Source organism: Citrus clementina, unplaced genomic scaffold (genome assembly GCF_000493195.1).
Source record: "Citrus clementina cultivar Clemenules unplaced genomic scaffold, Citrus_clementina_v1.0 scaffold_1, whole genome shotgun sequence".
NCBI classification, from domain to species: domain Eukaryota; kingdom Viridiplantae; phylum Streptophyta; class Magnoliopsida; order Sapindales; family Rutaceae; genus Citrus; species Citrus x clementina.
Genome location: NW_006263303.1, coordinates 6,297,519 through 6,305,590, shown reverse-complemented (window position 1 = coordinate 6,305,590; position 8,072 = coordinate 6,297,519). Strand labels below are relative to the sequence as shown.

General features: G+C 39.5%; 2 protein-coding genes across 5 annotated transcripts; both read right to left on the bottom strand.

Moving 5' to 3' along the window:
* Nucleotides 1-1,235: 1,235 nt before the first annotated feature.
* LOC18055895 (polyol transporter 5) lies at nucleotides 1,236-3,752 on the bottom strand. 2 transcript variants are annotated; one of them, XM_024178221.1, is made up of 2 exons: nucleotides 3,224-3,752; nucleotides 1,236-3,161 (listed from the first exon to the last, which is right to left on the bottom strand). In XM_024178221.1, the coding sequence occupies exons 1-2, from the start codon at nucleotides 3,360-3,362 to the stop codon at nucleotides 1,687-1,689; spliced, it is 1,614 nt and encodes a 537-aa protein (XP_024033989.1). In that variant the 5' UTR covers nucleotides 3,363-3,752; the 3' UTR covers nucleotides 1,236-1,686. The 2 variants fall into 2 exon arrangements, with proteins under 2 accessions (XP_024033989.1, XP_006451145.1); XM_006451082.2 differs by having other exon boundaries at nucleotides 1,236-3,089.
* Nucleotides 3,753-4,019: 267 nt separating this feature from the next.
* LOC18055894 (probable polyol transporter 6) lies at nucleotides 4,020-7,552 on the bottom strand. Of its 3 annotated transcripts, none has more exons than XM_024178596.1 (3): nucleotides 7,313-7,552; nucleotides 5,606-5,860; nucleotides 4,020-5,484 (listed from the first exon to the last, which is right to left on the bottom strand). In XM_024178596.1, the coding sequence occupies exons 2-3, from the start codon at nucleotides 5,856-5,858 to the stop codon at nucleotides 4,112-4,114; spliced, it is 1,626 nt and encodes a 541-aa protein (XP_024034364.1). In that variant the 5' UTR covers nucleotides 5,859-5,860; nucleotides 7,313-7,552; the 3' UTR covers nucleotides 4,020-4,111. The 3 variants fall into 3 exon arrangements, with proteins under 3 accessions (XP_024034364.1, XP_024034365.1, XP_024034363.1); XM_024178597.1 differs by lacking the exon at nucleotides 7,313-7,552 and adding an exon at nucleotides 6,711-6,726; XM_024178595.1 differs by lacking the exon at nucleotides 7,313-7,552 and adding an exon at nucleotides 6,124-6,330.
* Nucleotides 7,553-8,072: the final 520 nt, after the last annotated feature.

Here is an 8,072-nt window from a genome sequence, read left to right as displayed (position 1 = left end):
CAAAGGCAATATTGTCACTTTTTCCATGTCTTATAGTGTCAAAATTTTTAATTGTGACCTTTCCATGTTTTAGCCTACATAGATTTTATATAAACAATTGTCTAATTGCTTTTGTATGGCTCGAACATGTACACTTGTAAAAAGACAAGTGAAGAGGTCTAAGGCCTTGGCTTCCCAAATAAGTTGAAACTTAGAGAGCATTCATTTCTATTCCCAAAATAATGAGCCCTCAGCAACGCAACGTCGAGGCCTCAAGCTCTCACTTCCCCATGAGCATCTAAAGATTGAAGAAGCTTCCAACAACACAAAAACAGATAGAGTTTGCAGCTCTTTCTAATTTACTACTTGAAATGCCCCCACCAATAGCAAACAGACAGTTCTGGGTAGATGGATTCAGCTTTTCAAGTCTGAATTTAGCTCAATGACAAGCAGAAACTATCTTCTTGACATAGATTTCCTGACCCACTCTCCCTTCGTGCGTTGATTCTTTGGTCATGATTACACAGCAACACTGAAAATTTCAATCCTATTTTGTTATCATTTTCCAATCTGGCTTTTTTGTGATCGATTTGATGAGGGTTGTGTTTGCCACGTGGGTTATGACTTTCGCTCTTTGAAGTGTATTTTTATACTTTTTGTTATTTTTCATGTGTCGTTGTCTTTTGCGTTGGCTTGGCTCCAAAATTATGAGAATTTTCCAGTTTCCACCACACTCATCAGTGCTTTGCAATGAGATACTACTTACAACGGCGTAAATTTTTTTACCACGTCTATTTTTTATTTTTTTTTCTTTTTGGTATTATATTATTCTAAATTATGTGACATGTGATATATCGTTCATTATGTGATTAATAATTTTTACTAAATTTTTAGTGAATAGTGAAGAATAGTGCTATATATCCTAAATTTTTACTTGAAAATGTTATCCCAAATGATATGACATTCAGTAATTAAGATTGAGGTATAAATAAGAGATTAAGAAGGCATTTAGAATTTATGCTGAATTTTGTCAAATATTAGGAGTAGTTAAGAATTTTGAGAGAGATTTGATCTACCTCTCGAATTACAAATTAAAATTATTCTTTTTTTATTCAATTAATAAAAATAAGCCCTAATTTAACTTAAGCCCTTTCAATATGCTTGGTGACTATAAGACAAGAGTATTCGACCAAAGTTTGAGCCAAGCTTGTAAGATAAGAAAGAAATTGAAAGAACGAGATAGTTATGAGGTTCGGCTTGGTTGCATTGGAATTTCAAAATCAAACCTCATGGGCCCTATTTTGATTATGAAAGTTCATGTACATGGTACATGGCTGAGAACTATTCAAGAAACAAAAGGCTGCGCAAAAATTAAAGCACTAAACGATGAAAAAATGAGTCAGTCCATTACTATCTCTATTACATGTATATCCCCACCAAAGTCAATATTGCAGTGCATGATCAGCACCTGTTCCCAAGAACTTTTGTCTTCGAGTCGTCAACCATTTTCCTCTTCCTTTTTTCTATTTGCATATTCTGCCCTTTTGTACATGAAGACAAATTAAACATTTTTGTTTTTCAACATAAGAAAATATGACACAAAATTAATTCTCAGGGACAGTAATCATGGTATGCACATGCCACATGAACGGATAGATGTACTTAATCAAATGAAACATCTCTCACTTTGCCAATCAGTAGACGCATTTATTTTTCACTCGTTTCCGTTTGTTGCTTCTCATTCTCATCCCTGCTTGTATCATCATTATCACCCCCAAATAGAGCTTGCATTTCCTCTAAAGTCTTTCCTTTTGTCTCCGGCAAAAAGACATAAAAGAAAATAGTCCCCACTGTTGTGATTCCGGCAAGCAGGAAAAAAGTTCCCCCAAATGAGAGCCTGTGGGAAATGCTCAGAAATGTCATTGAAATCACTCCACTCACCAGCCTGTTCACTGATATGGCCAGGGCCGAACCTTGGGCTCGTAATCTCAGTGGGAATATCTCTGAAGAATAGACCCATGTGATGGGTCCAAGCCCAATTGAAAAGAATGACACAAAAGCACACACTGCAATTATACACAGCACAACCACCACAGTTGGAGTGCTGCCTTCAAGAATCTTTGATCCAATGCCCAATAAAAGCAACGACCCAACCATCCCACTTGAGCCTAGCAACAACAGCGGGCGTCTCCCAAATTTGTCCAAGTGCAGTGCCGATAGAACCACAAAAAACGTTTTGGCTAGTCCCATAACTACGTTGATACCAAACAGCACCGGCTTGCGGTGAATTCCAGCACCTTTAAACACTGCTGGTGTGTAGTAAATCACAGCATCATTTCCTGAAGCTTGCATGAAGAAGTTAATACCAACGGCTGCAATGAGCATCCGACGAACAGCTGGAGTCGGTTTCAATATAAGATCTTTCCACACCCCCTCTCCCGTGAAATTACCTTTTGGTGGTCCTTGATCATCATCAGGTCCTGAAGGGGAAGACTCCTTTGCTGCCTTGATCATATCATCGAGTCTTTCTTTAGCTTCCTGCTCTGTATCAGAAACTTTGAGCAGAACCCTCTTTGCCTCGTCGTATCTACTCTTCATGACAAGCCAACGAGGGGATTCAGGCATGATCAAAACACCCACACCAATAACAGCTGCGGGCACAGCGGCCAGGCCTAACATAATTCTCCAGTTGATGTTTCCAGGGAGACCAGATAATGCGTAGTTAAAAACATAACCCGACAGGATACCGAGAACGATGAAGACTTCGGGGAGCGAGGTAAGGAAGCCACGTTTCATTGTGGGTGAGATCTCGGCTGTGTACACTGGGGAGATCATGAGGGAGTAGCCAACGCCAATACCAGCAATCATGCGGCCTACGATGAGAAATGGGTAGTTTGGTGCCAGTCCCATTGCAAGGGCACCTACTAGAAATGTTGCGGCTGCTACCACAATTGTGTATCGCCTGCCTATGTAATCTGAGGTTTTCCCCGAGGCCAGTGACCCTATTAGTGAAAACACATTCAAAATCCCCACCAGCACCTCTACTTGGACTTCCGTTATCTCAAGATCTTCTTTGATGTAAAGAACTGCACCACTCATCACTCCAATGTCTACAGCGTCACCGGCAGTCACGTCGTCACCACACCATCGTCCGATTACAATTGCATGCCAAATATTTATATCTTAACATTTTTTAGTAGAAATTAAAAGCAATTAGGAAAAAGGGAATTGAATGAAGACTCACCGTAACCCAATAGAATTGAGTTAATCGAGGCCAAAAGAGCACAGATGAAGGCATACTTGTTGAGCCCTTTCTTTTGACGACCCGTACCCGCTTCTACATTTTGATGATCATCGGGTCCTCCTGCTTCAGCGGTCTCCATTTTCAGCTCTCCCACTACAACCAATTCGGCAGAGAAGCTGATATCTAGCCGAATGGATCTGGGTTTTCAGGAATGAATAACGGAGTCGGTTTTGATACTTGTTATTGGGTCTGAATTTTTTTTTAAAAAAAAAAAATCCAACCGACCCAACCACAAAATGATGACCAAACTGCCTGGCGTTATACGAGGAAAAGCACAACACGTTTCTCAGTTTGCAGATAAGATACTCTTTCGCTGTTATGATGTGTGGCCTTTACAATTTTATCCAATCTTCTGTTTCCTCGTAAACTTAAAAACTCTCATGTTATTGCAAGAGAGGAGGTTCTTATAGTAACTGTGGTCTTTGCTCTCGATTGTCCAAGGCCCAAACAGGATGCGTTTCTTTTGATCAGTTTATGGGTATTTACACTTCACTATTATCTTGAGATTAAAGTTTGCATTAATATTATCCAAAACAAGATGGTTCAGTTCAGCCAAATATGGAAACACACATGCTATGCCTATAAAAGGAATATTAGTTTTATGGATAATTACTGATATCCTAAAATGGGAGCAAAAATATTTGGACCCAGACATCTATGGTGATCTTTTAAAAATTGTATATCACAATTAAGTACTTATATATTTTTATTCAAATTTTTAATATTGTGAGTCAGAAAGAAAAAAGAAAGTGTCATTGAAACTGTATGTTATGAAAACCAGTACTCAATTGTATCTGAAACCTATATATTACAGGAATTGATGATGTTCTAAATTAGAGTAATGGGTCTATCAAGAGTATGATTATCATGGGCTTTGTCCTCGAAGAGAAGCCCAATATCTTCTAGACTCTTGCCTTTCGTTTCAGGTAAAAAGAAATAAAAGAAAACCGTGCCCACTGCCGTGATTCCAGATAGTATAAAGAACATTCCTCCAAATGTTACTGCCCTAGAAATGCTTAGAAAACTCATGGCGACAATCCCACTCACCAACCTGTTAACTGATATTGCCAAGCTGGAACCCTGAGCTCTAAACTTTGTTGGAAATATCTCTGATGAGTAGACCCATGTAATGGGCCCAAGCCCAATTGAAAAGAACGAGACGGCAGCACATACAGCTATCACACACAAGGCAATGGCCCATGCCGGCTTGATATCAGACTGATCCAGATACTTGGAGCCCAGGCCTAGCACAGCTAGTGAAACAGCCATTCCTGTAGAGCCCAACATCAGCAAAGGCCTCCTCCCAAAGTGATCCAAGTAAAGAGCTGATATCAACACAAAGGACGTTTTGGCAATTCCCATGATCACTGTCACCCCCACAAGTTGTTTCTTGCTGTTGATTCCCGCATCCTTGAACACTTCAGGGCTGTAATAAACAACAGCATCATTGCCTGAAGCTTGCATGAAGAAGTTAACACCAATTGCTGCAATGAGGATTCGGCGAAGGGGTCGAGATGGTCTTAATAGTAGCTCTTTCCAAACACCTTGACCCTGCCAATTGTTTGAAGAAGCTGCATGGCCTAAATCTGCAATAGTTCTGGTCATTTCATTAAGTCTGAATTCGGCTTCCTCGACGCTGTCTGATGTTTTGATCAGAGCCTGTTTTGCGTCAGCAAACCGGCCGTTCATTACCAGCCAACGAGGGGATTCAGGCATTGCTATGACACCGAATGCAACAGCTATTGCTGGCAATGCTGCTAGTCCAAGCATAAGCCTCCAGTTTATGTGTTCAGGAAGACCTGATAAAGCATAATTGGATATGTAACCCAGTAAAATTCCAAAATTGATGAAAACTTCAGGGAGCGAGGAGAGGAAGCCTCGGGTCATCGCAGGAGAGATCTCTGTGGTATAGACCGGGGCAATCATGAGAGAGTAACCAACTCCAATGCCTGACACTACCCTTCCAGCCATGAGGAAAAGAAAGGATGGTGCAAGCCCCATTAGCAGTGCACCTAATAGAAATGTGGCTGCTGCTAGGACAATTGTGTACCGCCTGCCAATACAATCAGACGTCTTACCCGCTGCAAGTGATCCAATTAATGAACATACATTTAGAGAACCAACCAAGACCTCAACTTGGATTGATGTTATATTAAGGTTGTCCCGGATGTAAAGTATCGCACCACTCATTACCCCAATGTCTGCACAATAAATTTACAGCGTGATGAGCTTCAGTTTTTGTTAACAAAGATCTGAGGAGAATTAATGTCAGAAATGTTCAATTTTATAAAATTAATGCTACAGAAACAGAACAGAACTCACCGTAGCCCAATAGAATAGAGTTTGTGGAGGCCAAGATGGCACCAGTGAGCGCATATTTATTGAAACGAGGCTTCTTTCTTTGAAGAGATACGCCAGGCAGGTCCGTGTGCTTTTGAGATGCAACTTCAGATGCCTGCTTGTGCCATAGCTCCTCATGTCTCCTTTGACCTTCTTTAGCAGCAGGAGATTCTGAATCTAGAAGAAGGTAGTAACAATCTTGTTTGTCCGGTTTATGGGAAGAGCTGAACTGCATGACTGGAAGATTAAATCAGAAAACCTATCACACTGAATTGAAACAATAAGGAATATAACTGAAGGGCGTGTGCTCAACACAAACTTAATGCTATTATAATAGGACCAGCTCAGAACTACAGAAAGTGGAATATATCTATATATATATAACTGAAGGCTTTTCCTTTAATAAAGCCACTTTCTCCAAAAGTAGGAAAACCAGGCACGCTACTTCCTATTGTGAATCTGTTAAGAAATTATTAGAAAAAAAAAAGATATGGACCTACCCAACAACACAGAAAGCATACTTATATTGACATTATAATAAGAAAATCTGTGTGGTTGATTCCACTGCCACTAGCATAAATCATGATGTTGCTTAAATTTTGCACAGAACACGTTCAATTTTTATATTGAGAATACAAACTGTCCACAATTGCAGTGTGAACACAAATATGGAAGAGAATATTCATTTAAAATATTTCAAGATGTGGACTCGACTTAAAGGAAGCCAGCCCTATCCAGAACCAGAAATGAGTAAACATATCCAATTACGCTCTCCATTATTGTTAATTTTATAACTTAAAAACAGTTTTGCTTTGATCAGCTGTTTACAACTGCTTCTTAAGACAACTCACGTTTCATTTCTATTTCGCTGTCCATATCCATAAACACAAGTCTGCTACGTAAGCACTGATTTAAAATCCAAGATTTCCACCTATTTTAATCCAACCTAATATAAAATAAAATCTTTCTCATCCCAATCCATTTATAATATCCATGTGTACCAAAATGAAATCACTAGTAATACGTGCACATCACAAGGCAGGTCTATGATCTATCGTGTGATTAATTAATTGATAATGAAAGGCACCTGAATCAACATGGTAAACGTGGCTTGCGGCTGCCGATATTCGGAAATTTGGCATTGAATCAGATTTATGGCTATACAAACAAGAAAATCAATATTTTGAATTCGTCAAACATTTGCTTTTGGAGGATTTCTATTGAAAATTAAATTCCGCAAATCATGACGGCTGAAAAGTCCACATGGGGGAAAAGGATGGAGGAAGGAATATGAATCCCGTTCTTCATAAGAATATTTGCACACACTATCCCAAAATTGCATGAGCAATTTAGAAGAATGTTTAAATCAGAAAAGCAAGTCTGAGAATTACTCGCAGCTTAGCATTAGCTAGAAGTCTTGACTAGAATTCAATATTTACCATTCAGCCAGCCGAATCTAAGTAAAGTTGCAGATTTTGACATAATGAGCTAGTGATGCACAACAGGATCACAAAGTTCCTATGGCATGAAATAAGCTTATCATGGCAAAAAATTTGGTCTAAAGATTTCCACTTTCCATTACTTGTAAAGCTTGAGTCAGAATGTCTCCAATCAAAGTTGATATATTTTTAACCATTAACGTATAAAACACGAGGAAAAGGAAAAAATGATAAGACAGTAAGTTGGTACCTTTTCTAGAGTTTCATGAATGTTTATGAATCTCACATAGTTCTTGAATCTCCTCTTTCTCGTAGAAATAACTCACAGGCGCCCATTTTGTGTCCACAAGCATTGTTGAAAGCGGCGACCAACAAACAGTGTACGCACAAGTCACTGCTAAGGGGTGACACCTCCTGGATTCTCGTCGAGTTTTAGATAAAAGCAGAGCAATTGGGTATCTTCAGAAACACCCAGAACAGAAAGAAAAATGGTAATTTCTTTCCCTTGTATCAATCTCAAAACAGAAAAATATTGTCACCCTCATTAGAGTTGATAGTAATGATGATGATGATGATGGTGTTGTATCTTTGTAATGGAGGCAGGGCAAAGGAACACGGAGCTTCGGGAAGAGAAGGAACAAGACTCACACGCTATGGGTGCGGTGTGGCCGTCGCAGCTTCCATCTCCAGCATAGTCGCTGCAGCTCATGTGGCTTTCCCTCTAGTCGTATAAATGTGTATAATGCTTCTATTGTTGATCTGTTACAGTTTGTATTTTTAATTTTCTTGGATAATTAGATAACTGGAGAGCATGAAGGCAATTCGGAGAAAGACTACTGGGACAGGGAATGAGGTATCTACGTACGGTGCCTTTGGATTCAAGACTAACTTCAGAGAAGGTATATTTGGAATTTCATTGTTTGGTAAGAATGCCAGCTTTCCATTTGACACATTGTGATATTGTTGGCTCCGAGGATTATGAGCTGCAGCGCTTCAGCGTCATCATAGTT

What these genes read in the sequence shown, in the direction of transcription:
- LOC18055894 (XM_024178595.1), bottom strand. An exon ending in CTCTATTCTATTGGGCTACG is followed by an intron (nt 5,485 to 5,605) that starts GTGAGTTCTGTT and finishes TTTATTGTGCAG; the next exon opens with ACATTGGGGTAATGAGTGGT.
- LOC18055895 (XM_024178221.1), bottom strand. Translation starts at nt 3,362, where the DNA reads ATGGAGACCGCTGAAGCAGGAGGACCCGATGATCATCAAAATGTAGAA. An exon ending in CTCAATTCTATTGGGTTACG is followed by an intron (nt 3,162 to 3,223) that starts GTGAGTCTTCAT and finishes AAAAATGTTAAG; the next exon opens with ATATAAATATTTGGCATGCA.